Source organism: Petromyzon marinus, unplaced genomic scaffold (genome assembly GCF_048934315.1).
Source record: "Petromyzon marinus isolate PM22_M1 ecotype Great Lakes invasive population unplaced genomic scaffold, UKy_Petmar_22M1.pri1.0 PM_Scaffold_52, whole genome shotgun sequence".
NCBI lineage: Eukaryota > Metazoa > Chordata > Hyperoartia > Petromyzontiformes > Petromyzontidae > Petromyzon > Petromyzon marinus.
Window position 1 is genome coordinate 474,239 of NW_027423524.1, and position 20,845 is coordinate 495,083.

The following is a 20,845-nucleotide window of genomic DNA, read 5'->3' on the forward strand; positions in this document are numbered from 1 at the left end:
GTGTAGCTGTGTGTGTAGCTGTGTGTGTAGCTGTGTGTAGCTGTGTGTGTGGCTGTGTGTGTAGCTGTGTAGCTGTGTAGCTGTGTGTGTAGCTGTGTGTGTATCTGTGTAGCTGTGTAGCTGTGTGTGTAGCTGTGTGTGTAGCTGTGTGTGTAGCTGTGTAGCTGTGTGTGTAGCTGTGTGTGTAGCTGTGTGTGTAGCTGTGTGTGTAGCTGTGTAGCTGTGTGTGTAGCTGTGTAGCTGTGTGTGTAGCTGTGTGTGTTGCTGTGTGTGTAGCTGTGTGTGTAGCTGTGTAGCTGTGTGTGTAGCTGTGTGTGTAGCTGTGTGTGTAGCTGTGTAGCTGTGTGTGTAGCTGTGTGTGTAGCTGTGTGTGTAGCTGTGTAGCTGTGTGTGTAGCTGTGTAGCTGTGTGTGTAGCTGTGTGTGTAGCTGTGTGTGTAGCTATGTGTGTAGCTGTGTGTGTAGCTGTGTGTGTAGCTGTGTGTGTAGCTGTGTAGCTGTGTGTGTAGCTGTGTGTGTAGCTGTGTGTGTGTGTGTGTAGCTGTGTGTGTAGCTGTGTGTGTAGCTGTGTGTGTAGCTGTATGTGTAGCTGTGTAGCTGTGTGTGTAGCTGTGTGTGTAGCTGTGTGTGTAGCTGTGTGTGTAGCTGTGTGTGTAGCTATGTAGCTGTGTGTGTAGCTGTGTGTGTAGCTGTTTGTGTAGCTGTGTAGCTGTGTGTGTAGCTGTGTGTGTAGCTGTGTGTGTAGCTGTGTAGCTGTGTGTGTAGCTGTGTGTGTAGCTGTGTGTGTAGCTGTGTAGCTGTGTGTGTAGCTGTGTGTAGCTGTGTAGCTGTGTGTGTAGCTGTGTGTGTAGCTGTGTGTGTAGCTGTGTAGCTGTGTAGCTGTGTGTGTAGCTGTGTGTGTAGCTGTGTAGCTGTGTGTGTAGCTGTGTGTGTAGCTGTGTAGCTGTGTGTGTAGCTGTGTGTGTAGCTGTGTGTGTAGCTATGTAGCTGTGTGTGTAGCTGTGTGTGTAGCTGTGTGTGTAGCTGTGTAGCTGTGTGTGTAGCTGTGTGTGTAGCTGTGTGTGTAGCTGTGTAGCTGTGTGTGTAGCTGTGTGTGTAGCTGTGTGTGTAACTGTGTGTAGCTGTGTGTGTAGCTGTGTGTGTAGCTGTGTAGCTGTGTGTGTAGCTGTGTGTGTAGCTGTGTGTGTGCAGCTGTGTGTGTAGCTGTGTGTGTAGCTGTGTAGCTGTGTGTGTAGCTGTGTGTGTAGCTGTGTGTGTGTGTAGCTGTGTGTGTAGCTGTGTAGTTGTGTGTGTAGCTGTGTGTGTAGCTGTGTAGCTGTGTGTGTAGCTGTGTAGCTGTGTGTGTAGCTGTGTGTGTAGCTGTGTGTGTAGCTAGCTGTGTGTGTAGCTGTGTGTGTAGCTGTGTGTGTAGCTGTGTGCGTAGCTGTGTAGCTGTGTGTGTAGCCGTGTGTGTAGCTGTGTGTGGAGCTGTGTGTGTAGCTGTGTGTGTAGCTGTGTAGCTGTGTGTGTAGCTGTGTGTGTAGCTGTGTGTGTAGCTGTGTGTGTAGCTGTGTGTGTAGCTGTGTGTGTAGCTGTGTAGCTGTGTAGCTGTGTGTGTAGCTGTGTGTAGCTGTGTATGTAGCTGTGTGTGTAGCTGTGTAGCTGTGTGTGTAGCTGTGTGTGTAGCTGTGTGTGTAGCTCTGTGTGTAGCTAGCTGTGTGTGTAGCTGTGTGTGTAGCTGTGTAGCTGTGTGTGTAGCTGTGTGTGTAGCTGTGTAGCTGTGTGTGTAGCTGTGTGTGTAGATGTGTGTGTAGCTGTGTGTTTAGCTGTGTAGCTGTGTAGCTGTGTGTGTAGCTGTGTGTGTAGCTGTGTAGCTGTGTAACTGTGTGTGTAGCTGTGTGTGTAGCTGTGTGTGTAGCTGTGTGTAGCTGTGTAGCTGTGTGTGTAGCTGTGTGTGTAGCTGTGTGTGTAGCTGTGTAGCTGTGTGTGTAGCTGTGTAGCTGTGTGTGTAGCTGTGTGTGTAGCTGTGTGTGTAGCTGTGTGTGTAGCTGTGTAGCTGTGTGTGTAGCTGTGTGTGTAGCTGTGTGTGTAGCTGTGTGTGTAGCTGTGTAGCTGTGTGTGTAGCTGTGTGTGTAGCTGTGTGTAGCTGTGTAGCTGTGTGTGTAGCTGTGTGTTTAGCTCTGTGTGTAGCTGTGTAGCTGTGTGTGTAGCTGTGTAGCTGTGTGTGTAGCTGTGTGTGTAGCTGTGTGTGTAGCTGTGTGTGTAGCTGTGTAGCTGTGTGTGTAGCTGTGTGTGTAGCTGTGTAGCTGTGTGTAGCTGTGTGTGTAGCTATGTAGCTGTGTGTGTAGCTGTGTGTGTAGCTGTGTAGCTGTGTGTATAGCTGTGTGTGTAGCTGTGTGTGTAGCTGTGTGTGTAGCTGTGTGTGTAGCTGTGTGTGTGGCTGTGTGTGTAGCTGTGTGTGTAGCTGTGTAGCTGTGTGTGTAGCTGTGTGTGTAGCTGTGTGTGTAGCTGTGTGTGTAGCTGTGTGTGTAGCTGTGGCCACCTGTAGCTCGTCCTGCTGTAGCTGGAGTAGCTGAACCACCACGGCCTCCGTCTCGGCCTCCTTGAGCTCCGTCTCGAGCCTCCGGCTGTGTAGCTGTGTAGCTGTGTGTGTAGCTGTGTGTGTAGCTGTGTGTGTAGCTGTGTAGCTGTGTGTGTAGCTGTGTAGCTGTGTGTGTAGCTGTGTGTGTAGCTGTGTAGCTGTGTGTGTAGCTGTGTAGCTGTGTGTGTAGCTGTGTGTGTAGCTGTGTAGCTGTGTGTGTAGCTGTGTAGCTGTGTGTGTAGCTGTGTGTGTAGCTGTGTAGCTGTGTGTGTAGCTGTGTGTGTAGCTGTGTGTGTAGCTGTGTGTGTAGCTGTGTAGCTGTGTGTGTAGCTGTGTAGCTGTGTGTGTAGCTGTGTAGCTGTGTGTGTAGCTGTGTGTGTAGCTGTGTGTGTAGCTGTGTAGCTGTGTGTGTAGCTGTGTGTGTAGCTGTGTAGCTGTGTGTGTAGCTGTGTGTGTAGCTGTGTGTGTAGCTGTGTAGCTGTGTGTGTAGCTGTGTAGCTGTGTGTGTAGCTGTGTGTGTAGCTGTGTGTGTAGCTGTGTAGCTGTGAGTGTAGCTGTGTGTGTAGTTGTGTAGCTGTGTGTGTAGCTGTGCAGCTGTGAGTGTAGCTGTGTAGCTGTGTGTGTAGCTGTGTGTGTAGCTGTGTGTGTAGCTGTGTATGTAGCTGTGTGTGTAGCTGTGTGTGTAGCTGTGTAGCTGTGTGTATATCTGTGTGTGTAGCTGTGTGTGTAGCTGTGTGTGTGGCTGTGTGTGTAGCTGTGTAGCTGTGTGTGTAGCTGTGTGTGTATCTGTGTGTGTAGCTGTGTGTGTAGCTGTGTGTGTAGCTGTGTGTAGCTGTGTGTGTGGCTGTGTGTGTAGCTGTGTAGCTGTGTGTGTAGCTGTGTGTGTATCTGTGTAGCTGTGTAGCTGTGTGTGTAGCTGTGTGTGTAGCTGTGTGTGTAGCTGTGTAGCTGTGTGTGTAGCTGTGTGTGTAGCTGTGTGTGTAGCTGTGTAGCTGTGTGTGTAGCTGTGTAGCTGTGTGTGTAGCTGTGTGTGTAGCTGTGTGTGTTGCTGTGTGTGTAGCTGTGTGTGTAGCTGTGTAGCTGTGTGTGTAGCTGTGTGTGTAGCTGTGTGTGTAGCTGTGTAGCTGTGTGTGTAGCTGTGTGTGTAGCTGTGTGTGTAGCTGTGTAGCTGTGTGTGTAGCTGTGTAGCTGTGTGTGTAGCTGTGTGTGTAGCTGTGTGTGTAGCTATGTGTGTAGCTGTGTGTGTAGCTGTGTGTGTAGCTGTGTGTGTAGCTGTGTAGCTGTGTGTGTAGCTGTGAGTGTAGCTGTGTGTGTGTGTGTGTAGCTGTGTGTGTAGCTGTGTGTGTAGCTGTGTGTGTAGCTGTATGTGTAGCTGTGTAGCTGTGTGTGTAGCTGTGTGTGTAGCTGTGTGTGTTGCTGTGTGTGTAGCTGTGTGTGTAGCTGTGTAGCTGTGTGTGTAGCTGTGTGTGTAGCTGTGTGTGTAGCTGTGTAGCTGTGTGTGTAGCTGTGTGTGTAGCTGTGTGTGTAGCTGTGTAGCTGTGTGTGTAGCTGTGTAGCTGTGTGTGTAGCTGTGTGTGTAGCTGTGTGTGTAGCTATGTGTGTAGCTGTCTAGCTGTGTAGCTGTGTGTGTAGCTGTGTGTGTAGCTGTGTGTGTAACTGTGTGTGTAGCTGTGTGTGTAGCTGTGTGTGTAGCTGTGTAGCTGTGTGTGTAGCTGTGTGTGTAGCTGTGTAGCTGTGTGTGTAGCTGTGTGTGTAGCTGTGTGTGTAGCTGTGTGTGTAGCTGTGTAGCTGTGTGTGTAGCTGTGTGTGTAGTTGTGTGTGTATGTGCAGCTGTGTGTAGCTGTGTGTGTAGCTGTGTGTGTAGCTGTGTAGCTGTGTGTGTAGCTGTGTGTGTAGCTGTGTGTGTGTGTAGCTGTGTGTGTAGCTGTGTAGCTGTGTGTATAGCTGTGTGTGTAGCTGTGTGTGTAGCTGTGTGTGTGTAGCTGTGGCCACCTGTAGCTCGTCCTGCTGTAGCTGGAGTAGCTGAGCTACCACGGCCTCCGTCTCGGCCTCCTTGAGCTCCGTCTCGAGCCTCCGGCTGTGTAGCTGTGTAGCTGTGTGTGTAGCTGTGTGTGTAGCTGTGTGTGTAGCTGTGTAGCTGTGTGTGTAGCTGTGTGTGTAGCTCTGTGTGTAGCTGTGTGTGTAGCTGTGTGTGTAGCTGTGTGTGTAGCTGTGTAGCTGTGTAGCTGTGTGTGTAGCTGTGTGTGTAGCTGTGTGTGTAGCTGTGTAGCTGTGTGTGTAGCTGTGTGTGTAGCTGTGTAGCTGTGTGTGTAGCTGTGTGTGTAGCTGTGTGTGTAGCTGTGTGTTTAGCTGTGTGTGTAGCTGTGTGTGTAGCTGTGTGTGTAGCTGTGTGTGTAGCTGTGTAGCTGTGTGTGTAGCTGTGTGTGTAGCTCTGTGTGCAGCTGTGTGTGTAGCTGTGTGTGTAGCTGTGTAGCTGTGTAGCTGTGTGTGTAGCTGTGTGTGTAGATGTGTAGCTGTATGTGTAGCTGTCTAGCTGTGTAGCTGTGTGTGTAGCTGTGTGTGTAGCTGTGTGTGTAGCTGTGTAGCTGTGTGTGTAGCTGTGTGTGTAGCTGTGTGTGTAGCTGTCTAGCTGTGTAGCTGCGTGTGTAGCTGTGTGTGTAGTTGTGTGTGTAGCTGTGTAGCTGTGTGTGTAGCTGTGTGTGTAGCTGTGTGTGTAGCTGTGTAGCTGTGTGTGTAGCTGTGTGTGTAGCTGTGTGTGTAGCTGTGTAGCTGTGTGTGTAGCTGTTTGTGTAGCTGTGTGTGTAGCTGTGTGTGTAGCTGTTTGTGTAGCTGTGTGTGTAGCTGTGTGTGTAGCTGTGTGTGTAGCTGTGTAGCTGTGTGTGTAGCTGTGTGTAGCTGTGTGTGTGTGTAGCTGTGTGTGTAGCTGTGTAGCTGTGTGTGTAGCTGTGTGTGTAGCTGTGTAGCTGTGTGTGTAGCTGTGTGTGTAGCTGTGTAGCTGTGTAACTGTGTGTGTAGCTGTGTGTGTAGCTGTGTGTGTAGCTGTGTAGCTGTGTGTGTAGCTGTGTGTGTAGCTGTGTAGCTGTGTAGCTGTGTGTGTAGCTGTGTGTGTAGCTGTGTAGCTGTGTGTGTAGCTGTGTAGCTGTGTGTGTAGCTGTGTGTGTAGCTGTGTAGCTGTGTGTGTAGCTGTGTAGCTGTGTAGCTGTGTGTGTAGCTGTGTGTAGCTGTGTATGTAGCTGTGTGTGTAGCTGTGTAGCTGTGTGTGTAGCTGTGTGTGTAGCTGTGTGTGTAGCTCTGTGTGTAGCTAGCTGTGTGTGTAGCTGTGTGTGTAGCTGTGTAGCTGTGTGTGTAGCTGTGTGTGTAGCTGTGTAGCTGTGTGTGTAGCTGTGTGTGTAGATGTGTGTGTAGCTGTGTGTTTAGCTGTGTAGCTGTGTAGCTGTGTGTGTAGCTGTGTGTGTAGCTGTGTAGCTGTGTAACTGTGTGTGTAGCTGTGTGTGTAGCTGTGTGTGTAGCTGTGTGTAGCTGTGTAGCTGTGTGTGTAGCTGTGTGTGTAGCTGTGTGTGTAGCTGTGTGTGTAGCTGTGTAGCTGTGTGTGTAGCTGTGTAGCTGTGTGTGTAGCTGTGTGTGTAGCTGTGTGTGTAGCTGTGTGTGTAGCTGTGTGTGTAGCTGTGTAGCTGTGTGTGTAGCTGTGTGTGTAGCTGTGTGTGTAGCTGTGTGTGTAGCTGTGTAGCTGTGTGTGTAGCTGTGTGTGTAGCTGTGTGTAGCTGTGTAGCTGTGTGTGTAGCTGTGTGTGTAGCTCTGTGTGTAGCTGTGTAGCTGTGTGTGTAGCTGTGTAGCTGTGTAGCTGTGTGTGTAGCTGTGTGTAGCTGTGTATGTAGCTGTGTGTGTAGCTGTGTAGCTGTGTGTGTAGCTGTGTGTGTAGCTGTGTGTGTAGCTCTGTGTGTAGCTAGCTGTGTGTGTAGCTGTGTGTGTAGCTGTGTAGCTGTGTGTGTAGCTGTGTGTGTAGCTGTGTAGCTGTGTGTGTAGCTGTGTGTGTAGATGTGTGTGTAGCTGTGTGTTTAGCTGTGTAGCTGTGTAGCTGTGTGTGTAGCTGTGTGTGTAGCTGTGTAGCTGTGTAACTGTGTGTGTAGCTGTGTGTGTAGCTGTGTGTGTAGCTGTGTGTAGCTGTGTAGCTGTGTGTGTAGCTGTGTGTGTAGCTGTGTGTGTAGCTGTGTGTGTAGCTGTGTAGCTGTGTGTGTAGCTGTGTAGCTGTGTGTGTAGCTGTGTGTGTAGCTGTGTGTGTAGCTGTGTGTGTAGCTGTGTGTGTAGCTGTGTAGCTGTGTGTGTAGCTGTGTGTGTAGCTGTGTGTGTAGCTGTGTGTGTAGCTGTGTAGCTGTGTGTGTAGCTGTGTGTGTAGCTGTGTGTAGCTGTGTAGCTGTGTGTGTAGCTGTGTGTTTAGCTCTGTGTGTAGCTGTGTAGCTGTGTGTGTAGCTGTGTGTGTAGCTGTGTGTGTAGCTGTGTAGCTGTGTGTGTAGCTGTGTGTGTAGCTGTGTAGCTGTGTGTAGCTGTGTGTGTAGCTATGTAGCTGTGTGTGTAGCTGTGTGTGTAGCTGTGTAGCTGTGTGTATAGCTGTGTGTGTAGCTGTGTGTGTAGCTGTGTGTGTAGCTGTGGCCACCTGTAGCTCGTCCTGCTGTAGCTGGAGTAGCTGAGCTACCACGGCCTCCGTCTCGGCCTCCTTGAGCTCCATCTCGAGCCTCTGGCTGTGTAGCTGTGTAGCTGTGTGTGTAGCTGTGTGTGTAGCTGTGTGTGTAGCTGTGTAGCTGTGTGTGTAGCTGTGTGTGTAGCTGTGTAGCTGTGTGTAGCTGTGTGTGTAGCTATGTAGCTGTGTGTGTAGCTGTGTGTGTAGCTGTGTAGCTGTGTGTATAGCTGTGTGTGTAGCTGTGTGTGTAGCTGTGTGTGTAGCTGTGGCCACCTGTAGCTCGTCCTGCTGTAGCTGGAGTAGCTGAGCTACCACGGCCTTCGTCTCGGCCTCCTTGAGCTCCGTCTCGAGCCTCCGGCTGTGTAGCTGTGTAGCTGTGTGTGTAGCTGTGTGTAGCTGTGTGTGTAGCTGTGTGTGTAGCTGTGTGTGTAGCTGTGTGTGTAGCTGTGTAGCTGTGTGTGTAGCTGTGTAGCTGTGTGTGTAGCTGTGTGTGTAGCTGTGTAGCTGTGTGTGTAGCTGTGTAGCTGTGTGTGTAGCTGTGTGTGTAGCTGTGTAGCTGTGTGTGTAGCTGTGTAGCTGTGTGTGTAGCTGTGTGTGTAGCTGTGTAGCTGTGTGTGTAGCTGTGTGTGTAGCTGTGTGTGTAGCTGTGTAGCTGTGTGTGTAGCTGTGTAGCTGTGTGTGTAGCTGTGTAGCTGTGTGTGTAGCTGTGTGTGTAGCTGTGTGTGTAGCTGTGTAGCTGTGTGTGTAGCTGTGTGTGTAGCTGTGTAGCTGTGTGTGTAGCTGTGTGTGTAGCTGTGTGTGTAGCTGTGTAGCTGTGTGTGTAGCTGTGTAGCTGTGTGTGTAGCTGTGTGTGTAGCTGTGTGTGTAGCTGTGTAGCTGTGAGTGTAGCTGTGTGTGTAGTTGTGTAGCTGTGTGTGTAGCTGTGCAGCTGTGAGTGTAGCTGTGTAGCTGTGTGTGTAGCTGTGTGTGTAGCTGTGTGTGTAGCTGTGTATGTAGCTGTGTGTGTAGCTGTGTGTGTAGCTGTGTAGCTGTGTGTATATCTGTGTGTGTAGCTGTGTGTGTAGCTGTGTGTGTGGCTGTGTGTGTAGCTGTGTAGCTGTGTGTGTAGCTGTGTGTGTATCTGTGTGTGTAGCTGTGTGTGTAGCTGTGTGTGTAGCTGTGTGTAGCTGTGTGTGTGGCTGTGTGTGTAGCTGTGTAGCTGTGTGTGTAGCTGTGTGTGTATCTGTGTAGCTGTGTAGCTGTGTGTGTAGCTGTGTGTGTAGCTGTGTGTGTAGCTGTGTAGCTGTGTGTGTAGCTGTGTGTGTAGCTGTGTGTGTAGCTGTGTAGCTGTGTGTGTAGCTGTGTAGCTGTGTGTGTAGCTGTGTGTGTAGCTGTGTGTGTTGCTGTGTGTGTAGCTGTGTGTGTAGCTGTGTAGCTGTGTGTGTAGCTGTGTGTGTAGCTGTGTGTGTAGCTGTGTAGCTGTGTGTGTAGCTGTGTGTGTAGCTGTGTGTGTAGCTGTGTAGCTGTGTGTGTAGCTGTGTAGCTGTGTGTGTAGCTGTGTGTGTAGCTGTGTGTGTAGCTATGTGTGTAGCTGTGTGTGTAGCTGTGTGTGTAGCTGTGTAGCTGTGTGTGTAGCTGTGAGTGTAGCTGTGTGTGTGTGTGTGTAGCTGTGTGTGTAGCTGTGTGTGTAGCTGTGTGTGTAGCTGTATGTGTAGCTGTGTAGCTGTGTGTGTAGCTGTGTGTGTAGCTGTGTGTGTTGCTGTGTGTGTAGCTGTGTGTGTAGCTGTGTAGCTGTGTGTGTAGCTGTGTGTGTAGCTGTGTGTGTAGCTGTGTAGCTGTGTGTGTAGCTGTGTGTGTAGCTGTGTGTGTAGCTGTGTAGCTGTGTGTGTAGCTGTGTAGCTGTGTGTGTAGCTGTGTGTGTAGCTGTGTGTGTAGCTATGTGTGTAGCTGTCTAGCTGTGTAGCTGTGTGTGTAGCTGTGTGTGTAGCTGTGTGTGTAACTGTGTGTGTAGCTGTGTGTGTAGCTGTGTGTGTAGCTGTGTAGCTGTGTGTGTAGCTGTGTGTGTAGCTGTGTAGCTGTGTGTGTAGCTGTGTGTGTAGCTGTGTGTGTAGCTGTGTGTGTAGCTGTGTAGCTGTGTGTGTAGCTGTGTGTGTAGCTGTGTGTGTAGCTGTGCAGCTGTGTGTAGCTGTGTGTGTAGCTGTGTGTGTAGCTGTGTAGCTGTGTGTGTAGCTGTGTGTGTAGCTGTGTGTGTGTGTAGCTGTGTGTGTAGCTGTGTAGCTGTGTGTATAGCTGTGTGTGTAGCTGTGTGTGTAGCTGTGTGTGTGTAGCTGTGGCCACCTGTAGCTCGTCCTGCTGTAGCTGGAGTAGCTGAGCTACCACGGCCTCCGTCTCGGCCTCCTTGAGCTCCGTCTCGAGCCTCCGGCTGTGTAGCTGTGTAGCTGTGTGTGTAGCTGTGTGTGTAGCTGTGTGTGTAGCTGTGTAGCTGTGTGTGTAGCTGTGTGTGTAGCTCTGTGTGTAGCTGTGTGTGTAGCTGTGTGTGTAGCTGTGTGTGTAGCTGTGTAGCTGTGTAGCTGTGTGTGTAGCTGTGTGTGTAGCTGTGTGTGTAGCTGTGTAGCTGTGTGTGTAGCTGTGTGTGTAGCTGTGTAGCTGTGTGTGTAGCTGTGTGTGTAGCTGTGTGTGTAGCTGTGTGTTTAGCTGTGTGTGTAGCTGTGTGTGTAGCTGTGTGTGTAGCTGTGTGTGTAGCTGTGTAGCTGTGTGTGTAGCTGTGTGTGTAGCTCTGTGTGTAGCTGTGTGTGTAGCTGTGTGTGTAGCTGTGTAGCTGTGTAGCTGTGTGTGTAGCTGTGTGTGTAGATGTGTAGCTGTATGTGTAGCTGTCTAGCTGTGTAGCTGTGTGTGTAGCTGTGTGTGTAGCTGTGTGTGTAGCTGTGTAGCTGTGTGTGTAGCTGTGTGTGTAGCTGTGTGTGTAGCTGTCTAGCTGTGTAGCTGCGTGTGTAGCTGTGTGTGTAGTTGTGTGTGTAGCTGTGTAGCTGTGTGTGTAGCTGTGTGTGTAGCTGTGTGTGTAGCTGTGTAGCTGTGTGTGTAGCTGTGTGTGTAGCTGTGTGTGTAGCTGTGTAGCTGTGTGTGTAGCTGTTTGTGTAGCTGTGTGTGTAGCTGTGTGTGTAGCTGTTTGTGTAGCTGTGTGTGTAGCTGTGTGTGTAGCTGTGTGTGTAGCTGTGTAGCTGTGTGTGTAGCTGTGTGTAGCTGTGTGTGTGTGTAGCTGTGTGTGTAGCTGTGTAGCTGTGTGTGTAGCTGTGTGTGTAGCTGTGTAGCTGTGTGTGTAGCTGTGTGTGTAGCTGTGTAGCTGTGTAACTGTGTGTGTAGCTGTGTGTGTAGCTGTGTGTGTAGCTGTGTAGCTGTGTGTGTAGCTGTGTGTGTAGCTGTGTAGCTGTGTAGCTGTGTGTGTAGCTGTGTGTGTAGCTGTGTAGCTGTGTGTGTAGCTGTGTAGCTGTGTGTGTAGCTGTGTGTGTAGCTGTGTAGCTGTGTGTGTAGCTGTGTGTGTAGCTGTGTGTGTAGCTGTGTGTGTAGCTGTGTGTGTAGCTGTGTAGCTGTGTGTGTAGCTGTGTGTGTAGCTGTGTGTGTAGCTGTGTAGCTGTGTGTGTAGCTGTGTAGCTGTGTGTGTAGCTGTGTGTGTAGCTGTGTAGCTGTGTGTGTAGCTGTGTAGCTGTGTGTGTAGCTGTGTAGCTGTGTGTGTAGCTGTGTGTGTAGCTGTGTGTGTAGCTGTGTAGCTGTGTGTGCAGCTGTCTAGCTGTGTAGCTGTGTGTGTAGCTGTGTGTGTAGCTGTGTGTGTAGCTGTGTGTGTAGCTGTGTAGCTGTGTGTGTAGCTGTGTGTGTAGCTGTGTGTGTGGCTGTGTGTGTAGCTGTGTGTGTAGCTGTGCCCACCTGTAACTCGTCCTGCTGTAGCTGGAGTAGCTGAGCTACCACGGCCTCCGTCTCGGCCTCCTTGAGCTCCATCTCGAGCCTCCGGCTGTGTAGCTGTGTGTGTAGCTGTGTGTGTAGCTGTGTAGCTGTGTGTGTAGCTGTGTAGCTGTGTGTGTAGCTGTGTAGCTGTGTAGCTGTGTGTGTAGCTGTGTGTGTAGCTGTGTAGCTGTGTGTGTAGCTGTGTGTGTAGCTGTGTGTGTAGCTGTGTAGCTGTGTGTGTAGCTGTGTGTGTGGCTGTGTAGCTGTGTGTGTAGCTGTGTGTGTAGCTGTGTGTGTAGCTGTGTGTGTAGCTGTGTGTGTAGCTGTGTAGCTGTGTGTGTAGCTGTGGCCACCTGTAGCTCGTCCTGCTGTAGCTGGAGTAGCTGAGCTACCACGGCCTCCGTCTCGGCCTCCTTGAGCTCCGTCTCGAGCCTCCGGCTGTGTAGCTGTGTGTGTAGCTGTGTGTGTAGCTGTGTGTGTAGCTGTGTAGCTGTGTGTGTAGCTGTGTGTGTAGCTGTGTAGCTGTGTGTGTAGCTGTGTGTGTGGCTGTGTGTGTAGCTGTGTGTGTAGCTGTGTAGCTGTGTGTGTAGCTGTGTGTGTAGCTGTGTGTGTAGCTGTGTAGCTGTGTGTGTAGCTGTGTGTGTAGCTGTGTGTGTAGCTGTGTAGCTGTGTGTGTAGCTGTGCCCACCTGTAGCTCGTCCTGCTGTAGCTGGAGTAGCTGAGCTACCACGGCCTCCGTCTCGGCCTCCTTGAGCTCCGTCTCGAGCCTCCGGCTGTGTAGCTGTGTAGCTGTGTGTGTAGCTGTGTAGCTGTGTGTGTAGCTGTGTAGCTGTTTGTGTAGCTGTGTGTGTAGCTGTGTGTGTAGCTGTGTGTGTAGCTGTGGCCACCTGTAGGTCGTCCTGCTGTAGCTGGAGTAGCTGAGCTACCACGGCCTCCGTCTCGGCCTCCTTGAGCTCCGTCTCGAGCCTCCGGCTCCGGTCTCTCTCCCGCAGCTGAGCCTCGATCACCAGGCGGCTCCTGGTGGGCACACACGTGGGGTTGGCACACGTGGGGTTGGCACACGTGGGGTTGGCACACGTGGGGTTGGCACACGTGGGGTTGGCACACGTGGGGTTGGCACACGTGGGGTTGGCACACGTGGGGTTGGCACACGTGGGGTTGGCACACGTGGGGTTGGCACACGTGGGGTTGGCACACGTGGGGTTGGCACACGTGGGGTTGGCACACGTGGGGTTGGCACACGTGGGGTTGGCACACGTGGGGTTGGCACACGTGGGGTTGGCACACGTGGGGTTGGCACACGTGGGGTTGGCACACGTGGGGTTGGCACACGTGGGGTTGGCACACGTGGGGTTGGCACACGTGGGGTTGGCACACGTGGGGTTGGCACACGTGGGGTTGGCACACGTGGGGTTGGCACACGTGGGGTTGGCACACGTGGGGTTGGCACACGTGGGGTTGGCACACGTGGGGTTGGCACACGTGGGGTTGGCACACGTGGGGTTGGCACACGTGGGGTTGGCACACGTGGGGTTGGCACACGTGGGGTTGGCACACGTGGGGTTGGCACACGTGGGGTTGGCACACGTGGGGTTGGCACACGTGGGGTTGGCACACGTGGGGTTGGCACACGTGGGGTTGGCACACGTGGGGTTGGCACACGTGGGGTTGGCACACGTGGGGTTGGCACACGTGGGGTTGGCACACGTGGGGTTGGCACACGTGGGGTTGGCACACGTGGGGTTGGCACACGTGGGGTTGGCACACGTGGGGTTGGCACACGTGGGGTTGGCACACGTGGGGTTGGCACACGTGGGGTTGGCACACGTGGGGTTGGCACACGTGGGGTTGGCACACGTGGGGTTGGCACACGTGGGGTTGGCACACGTGGGGTTGGCACACGTGGGGTTGGCACACGTGGGGTTGGCACACGTGGGGTTGGCACACGTGGGGTTGGCACACGTGGGGTTGGCACACGTGGGGTTGGCACACGTGGGGTTGGCACACGTGGGGTTGGCACACGTGGGGTTGGCACACGTGGGGTTGGCACACGTGGGGTTGGCACACGTGGGGTTGGCACACGTGGGGTTGGCACACGTGGGGTTGGCACACGTGGGGTTGGCACACGTGGGGTTGGCACACGTGGGGTTGGCACACGTGGGGTTGGCACACGTGGGGTTGGCACACGTGGGGTTGGCACACGTGGGGTTGGCACACGTGGGGTTGGCACACGTGGGGTTGGCACACGTGGGGTTGGCACACGTGGGGTTGGCACACGTGGGGTTGGCACACGTGGGGTTGGCACACGTGGGGTTGGCACACGTGGGGTTGGCACACGTGGGGTGGTCACGTGTGTGGTCACGTGTCCACCCCACGTGTCCACCCCCCACGTGTCCACCCCCCACGTGTCCACCCCACGTGTGTCCACCCCACGTGTCCCCACCCCCCACGTGTCCACCCCCCACGTGTCCACCCCCCACATGTCCACCCCCCACGTGTCCAACACCCCACGTGTCCACCCCCCACGTGTGTCCACCCCACGTGTGTCCACCCCACGTGTGTGTCCACCCCACGTGTGTGTCCACCCCACGTGTGTGTCTACCCCACCCCACGTGTCCACCCCCCACGTGTCCACCCCACGTGTGTCCACCCCCCACCACGTGTCCACCCCCCACGTGTCCACCCCACGTGTGTGTGTCCAACACCCCACGTGTCCACCCCCCACGTGTCCACCCCACGTGTGTGTCTACCCCCCACGTGTGTCCACCCCACCCCACGTGTGTCCACACCCCACGTGTGTCCACCCCATGTGTCCACCCCACGTGTCCACCCCCCACGTGTCCACCCCACGTGTCCACCCCACGTGTGTGTCCACCCCCCACGTGTCCACCCCCCCACGTGTCCACCCCCCACGTGTCCACCCCACGTGTGTGTCCACCCCCCACGTGTCCACCCCCCACGTGTGTCCACCCCCCACGTGTCCACCCCCCACGTGTGTGTGTCCACCCCCCCCCACGTGTCCACCCCCCACGTGTCCACCCCACGTGTGTCCACCCCCCACCACGTGTCCACCCCCCACGTGTCCACTCCACGTGTGTGTGTCCAACACCCCACGTGTCCACCCCCCACGTGTCCACCCCACGTGTGTGTGTGTCTACCCCCCACGTGTCCACCCCCCACGTGTGTCCACCCCATGTGTCCACCCCACGTGTGTGTGTCTACCCCCCACGTGTGTCCACCCCCCACGTGTCCACCCCACGTGTGTGTCCACCACCACCACCAGCACCACCCACTCCAAGGCCCCCTTCCTCCGCTCCTCCTCTCGCTGAGCTCCACGGAGGTCCTCCCGACGGCGGAGCTCCTCCACCTGCAGCAGGAGACGGAGCTCCTCCTGCTCCTGTTGCTGTGCCTGCAGCCGCCGCTGGGACAGCTGTGCCTCGCGAACAGCACGCACACTCGCCGCTCCGATCAGCTGTGGGTGACAGAGACAGCTGTAGCTGTAGCTGTGGTAGCTGTGGTAGCTGTGGTAGCTGTAGCTGTGGGTGACACACACAGCTGTAGCTGTAGCTGTGGTAGCTGTAGCTGTGGGTGACACACACAGCTGTAGTAGTAGCTGTGGGTGAGACACACAGCTGTAGCTGTAGCTGTGGGTGAGACACACAGCTGTAGTAGTAGCTGTGGGTGAGACACACAGCTGTAGCTGTAGCTGTGGTAGCTGTAGTAGCTGTGGGTGACACACAGCTGTAGCTGTGGTAGCTGTAGGCACAGCAGCAGCAGGAGACGGAGCTCCTCCTGCTCCTGTTGCTGTGCCTGCAGCCGCCGCTGGGACAGCTGTGGGTGAGACACACAGCTGTAGCTGTAGCTGTGGGTGAGACACACAGCTGTAGCTGTAGCTGTGGGTGAGACACACAGCTGTAGCTGTAGCTGTGGGTGAGACACACAGCTGTAGCTGTAGCTGTGGGTGAGACACACAGCTGTAGCTGTAGCTGTGGGTGAGACACACAGCTGTAGCTGTAGCTGTGGGTGAGACACACAGCTGTAGCTGTAGCTGTGGGTGAGACACACAGCTGTAGCTGTAGCTGTGGGTGAGACACACAGCTGTAGCTGTAGCTGTGGGTGAGACACACAGCTGTAGCTGTAGCTGTAGTAGCTGTGGTAGCTGTAGCAGCTGTGGCTGTGCCTCGCGAACAGCACGCACACTCGCCGCTCCGATCAGCTGTGGGTGATAGAGACAGCTGTAGCTGTAGCTGTGGTAGCTGTGGTAGCTGTGGGTGACACACAGCTGTAGCTGTGGTAGCTGTGGTAGCTGTGGGTGACACACACAGCTGTAGCTGTAGCTGTGGTAGCTGTGGTAGCTGTGGGTGACACACAGCTGTAGCTGTGGTAGCTGTGGTAGCTGTGGGTGACACACAGCTGTAGCTGTAGCTGTGGGTGAGACACACAGCTGTAGTTGTAGCTGTGGGTGAGACACACAGCTGTAGCTGTAGCTGTGGGTGAGACACACAGCTGTAGCTGTAGCTGTGGGTGAGACACACAGCTGTAGCTGTAGCTGTGGGTGAGACACACAGCTGTAGTTGTAGCTGTGGGTGAGACACACAGCTGTAGCTGTAGCTGTGGGTGAGACACACAGCTGTAGCTGTAGCTGTGGGTGAGACACACAGCTGTAGTTGTAGCTGTGGGTGAGACACACAGCTGTAGCTGTAGCTGTGGGTGAGACACACAGCTGTAGTTGTAGCTGTGGGTGAGACACACAGCTGTAGCTGTAGCTGTGGGTGAGACACACAGCTGTAGCTGCAGCTGTGGGTGAGACACACAGCTGTAGCTGCAGCTGTGGGTGACACACAAAGCTGTAGCTGTAGCTGTGGTAGCTGTGGTAGCTGTAGCTGTGCCTCGCGAACAGCACTCACGCTCGCCGCTCCGATCAGCTGTGGGTGACACACACAGCTGTAGCTGTAGCTGTGGGTGAGACACACAGCTGTAGCAGTAGCCGTAGTAGCTGTGGTAGCTGTAGTAGCTGTAGCTGTGCCTCGCAAACAGCACGACCACACTCGCCGCTCCAATCAGCTGTGGGTGACACACACAGCTGTAGCTGTAGCTGTGGTAGCTGTGGTAGCTGTAGCTGTAGTAGCTGTGGTAGCTGTAGTAGCTGTAGCTGTGCCTCGCGAACAGCACGCACGCTCGCCGCTCCGATCAGCTGTGGGTGAGACACACAGCTGTAGCTGTAGCTGTAGTAGCTGTGGTAGCTGTGGTAGCTGTGGGTGACACAGACAGCTGTAGCTGTAGCTGTAGTAGCTGTGGTAGCTGTAGTAGCTGTGGGTGACACAGACAGCTGTAGCTGTGGGTGAGACAGACAGCTGTAGCTGTGGGTGACACACAGCTGTAGCTGTGGTAGCTGTGGTAGCTGTAGGCACAGCAGCAGCAGGAGACGGAGCTCCTCCTGCTGCTGTTGCTGTGCCTGCAGCCGCCGCTGGGACAGCTGTGGGTGAGACACACAGCTGTAGCTGTAGCTGTGGGTGAGACACACAGCTGTAGCTGTGGTAGCTGTAGCTGTGGTAGATGTAGCAGCTGTAGTAGCTGTGGCTGTGCCTCGCGAACAGCACGCACGCTCGCCGCTCCAATCAGCTGTGGGTGACACAGACAGCTGTAGCTGTGGTAGCTGTGGGTGACACACACAGCTGTAGCAGTAGCTGTAGTAGCTGTAGCAGCTGTAGCTGTGGTAGCTGTAGCAGCTGTAGCTGTAGCAGATATAGTAGCTGTAGTAGCTGTAGCAGCTGTAGCTGTAGCAGCTGTAGTAGCTGTAGCTGCTGTAGCTGTAGCAGCTGTAGCTGTAGCAGCTGTAGTAGCTGTAGTAGCTGTAGCAGCTGTAGCTGTAGCAGTTATAGTAGCTGTAGCAGCTGTAGTAGCTGTAGCTGCTGTAGCTGTAGCTGTAGCAGCTGTAGCAGCTGTAGTAGCTGTAGCTGTAGCAGCTGTAGCAGCTATAGTAGCTGTAGTAGCTGTAGCTGTAGCAGCTGTAGCAGCTGTAGTAGCTGTAGCTGTAGCAGCTGTAGCAGCTATAGTAGCTGTAGTAGCTGTAGCTGTAGCAGCTGTAGCAGCTGTAGTAGCTGTAGTAGCTGTAGCAGCTATAGCTGTAGTAGCTGTAGTAGCTGTAGCTACAGTAGCTGTAGCAGCTGTAGTAGCTGTAGCTGTAGCAGCTGTAGCAGCTGTAGCAGCTGTAGTAGCTGTAGCAGCTGTAGCTGTAGCAGCTGTAGCAGCTGTAGCAGCTGTAGCTGTAGCTGTAGTAGCTGTAGCAGCTGTAGCTGTAGCTGTAGCAGATGTAGCAGGTGTAGTAGCTGTAGCAGCTGTAGCTGTAGCAGCTGTAGCAGCTGTAGTAGCTGTAGCTGTAGCAGCTGTAGCTGTAGCAGCTGTAGCAGCTGTAGTAGCTGTAGCAGCTGTAGCTGTAGTAGCTGTAGTAGCTGTAGTAGCTGTAGCTGTAGCAGCTGTAGCAGCTGTAGCAGCTGTAGTAGCTGTAGTAGCTGTAGCAGCTGTAGTAGCTGTAGCTGTAGTAGCTGTAGTAGCTGAAGTAGCTGTAGCAGCTGTTGCTGTAGCAGCTGTAGTAGCTGTAGTAGCTGTAGTAGCTGTAGCAGCTGTAGCTGTAGTAGCTGTAGCTGTAGTAGCTGTAGTAGCTGTAGCTGTAGTAGCTGTAGTAGCTGTAGCTGTAGTAGCTGTAGCTGTAGTAGATGTAGCAGCTGTAGCAGCTGTAGTAGCTGTAGTAGCTGTAGCTGTAGTAGCTGTAGCTGTAGTAGCTGTAGTAGCTGTAGCAGCTGTAGTAGCTGTAGCAGCTGTAGTAGCTGTAGCAGCTGTAGCTGTGGTAGCTGTAGCAGCTGCAGTAGCTGTAGTAGCTGTAGCAGCTGTAGCTTTAGCAGCTGTAGCTGTAGCAGCTGTAGCAGCTGTAGCAGCTGTAGCTGTAGTAGCTGTAGCAGCTGTAGTAGCTGTAGCTGTAGCAGCTGTAGCTGTAGTAGCTGTAGCAGCTGTAGTAGCTGTAGCAGGTGTAGTAGCTGTAGTAGCTGTAGCAGCTGTAGCTGTAGCAGCTGTAGTAGCTGTAGCTGTAGTAGCCGTAGTAGCTTTAGTATCTGTAGCAGCTGTAGCAGCTGTAGCAGCTGTAGCTGTAGTAGCTGTAGCTGTAGCAGCTGTAGTAGGTGTAGCTGCTGTAGCTGTAGCTGTAGCAGCTGTAGCAGCTGTAGTAGCTGTAGCTGTAGCAGCTGTAGCAGCTATAGTAGCTGTAGTAGCTGTAGCTGTAGCAGCTGTAGCAGCTGTAGTAGCTGTAGTAGCTGTAGCAGCTGTAGCTGTAGTAGCTGTAGTAGCTGTAGCTACAGTAGCTGTAGCAGCTGTAGTAGCTGTAGCTGTAGCAGCTGTAGCAGCTGTAGCAGCTGTAGTAGCTGTAGCAGCTGTAGCTGTAGCAGCTGTAGCAGCTGTAGCAGCTGTAGCTGTAGCTGTAGTAGCTGTAGCAGCTGTAGCTGTAGCTGTAGCAGATGTAGCAGGTGTAGTAGCTGTAGCAGCTGTAGCTGTAGCAGCTGTAGCAGCTGTAGTAGCTGTAGCTGTAGCAGCTGTAGCTGTAGCAGCTGTAGCAGCTGTAGTAGCTGTAGCAGCTGTAGCTGTAGTAGCTGTAGTAGCTGTAGTAGCTGTAGCTGTAGCAGCTGTAGCAGCTGTAGCAGCTGTAGTAGCTGTAGTAGCTGTAGCAGCTGTAGTAGCTGTAGCTGTAGTAGCTGTAGTAGCTGAAGTAGCTGTAGCAGCTGTTGCTGTAGCAGCTGTAGTAGCTGTAGTAGCTGTAGTAGCTGTAGCAGCTGTAGCTGTAGTAGCTGTAGCTGTAGTAGCTGTAGTAGCTGTAGTAGCTGTAGCTGTAGTAGCTGTAGTAGCTGTAGCTGTAGTAGCTGTAGCTGTAGTAGATGTAGCAGCTGTAGCAGCTGTAGTAGCTGTAGTAGCTGTAGCTGTAGTAGCTGTAGCTGTAGTAGCTGTAGTAGCTGTAGCAGCTGTAGTAGCTGTAGCAGCTGTAGTAGCTGTAGCAGCTGTAGCTGTGGTAGCTGTAGCAGCTGCAGTAGCTGTAGTAGCTGTAGCAGCTGTAGCTTTAGCAGCTGTAGCTGTAGCAGCTGTAGCAGCTGTAGCAGCTGTAGCTGTAGTAGCTGTAGCAGCTGTAGTAGCTGTAGCTGTAGCAGCTGTAGCTGTAGTAGCTGTAGCAGCTGTAGTAGCTGTAGCAGGTGTAGTAGCTGTAGTAGCTGTAGCAGCTGTAGCTGTAGCAGCTGTAGTAGCTGTAGCTGTAGTAGCCGTAGTAGCTTTAGTATCTGTAGCAGCTGTAGCAGCTGTAGCAGCTGTAGCTGTAGTAGCTGTAGCTGTAGCAGCTGTAGCAGCTGTAGTAGGTGTGTCTGTAGTAGCTGTAGTAGCTGTAGTAGCTGTAGTAGCTGTAGCTGTAGTAGCTGTAGTAGCTGTAGTAGCTGTAGCTGTAGCAGCTGTAGTAGCTGTAGCAGCTGTAGTAGCTGTAGCAGCTGTAGCTGTAGCAGCTATAGCTGTACTAGCTGTAGTAGCTGTAGCTGTAGCAGCTGTAGTAGCTGTAGCTGTAGTAGCTGTAGTAGCTGTAGCAGCTGTAGTAGCTCTAGCTGTAGTAGCTGTAGTAGCTGTAGCAGCTGTAGCAGCTGTAGTAGCTGTAGTAGCTGTAGCTGTAGTAGCTGTAGTAGCTGTAGCTGTAGTAGCTGTAGCAGCTGTAGCAGCTGTAGCTGTAGCAGCTGTAGTAGCTGTAGTAGCTGTGGTAGCCGTAGCAGCTGTAGCAGCTGTAGCAGCTGTAGTAGCTGTAGCAGCTGTAGCAGCTGTAGCTGTAGTAGCTGTAGTAGCTGTAGCAGCTGTAGCTGTAGCAGCTGTAGCTTTAGCAGCTGTAGTAGCTGTAGTAGCTGTAGTAGCTGTGGTAGCTGTAGCAGCTGTAGTAGCTGTAGCAGCTGTAGCAGCTGTAGCTGTAGTAGCTGTAGTAGCTGTAGCAGCAGTAGCTGTAGCAGCTGTAGCTTTAGCAGCTGTAGTAGCTGTAGTAGCTGTAGTAGCTGTGGTAGCTGTAGCAGCTGTAGCAGCTGTAGTAGCTGTAGCAGCTGTAGCAGCTGTAGCTGTAGTAGCTGTAGTAGCTGTAGCAGCTGTAGCTGTAGCAGCTGTAGCTGTAGCAGCTGTAGTAGCTGTAGTAGCTGTAGTAGCTGTGGTAGCTGTAGCAGCTGTAGTAGCTGTAGCAGCTGTAGTAGCTGTAGTAGCTGTAGTAGCTGTGGTAGCTGTAGCAGCTGTAGCTGTAGCAGCTGTAGTAGCTGTAGCTGTAGCAGCTGTAGTAGCTGTGGTAGCTCTAGCTGTAGTAGCTGTAGTAGCTTTAGTAGCTGTGGTAGCTGTAGTAGATGTAGCAGCTGTAGTAGCTGTAGCAGCTGTAGCAGCTGTAGCTGTAGTAGCTGTAGTAGCTGTAGTAGCTGTAGATGTAGTAGCTGTAGTAGCTGTAGCAGCTGTAGCAGCTGTAGTAGCTGTAGCAGCTGTAGCTGTAGCAGCTGTAGTAGCTGTAGAAGCTGTAGTAGCTGTAGCAGCTGTAGCTGTAGCAGCTGTAGTAGCTGTAGCAGCTGTATCTGTAGTAGCTGTAGCAGCTGTGGTAGCTGTAGCAGCTGTAGCTGTAGCAGCTGTAGCTGTAGCAGCTGTAGTAGCTGTGGCTGT

The 20,845-nt window shown here is 53.0% G+C and overlaps 1 protein-coding gene across 1 annotated transcript in view; it reads right to left on the reverse strand.

Annotated features, from left to right (window-relative positions):
• Positions 1-20,845, reverse strand: part of LOC142923445 (uncharacterized) — a 101,554-nt gene that overhangs the window by 33,539 nt on the left and 47,170 nt on the right. Inside the window, exons 6-7 of the mRNA XM_076064554.1 lie at positions 14,443-15,365; positions 12,037-12,166 (exon numbers count right to left, since the gene is read on the reverse strand). Coding sequence (XP_075920669.1) covers positions 12,037-12,166; positions 14,443-15,365 — 1,053 coding nt within the window. The remainder of the gene's footprint in view (positions 1-12,036; positions 12,167-14,442; positions 15,366-20,845) is intronic.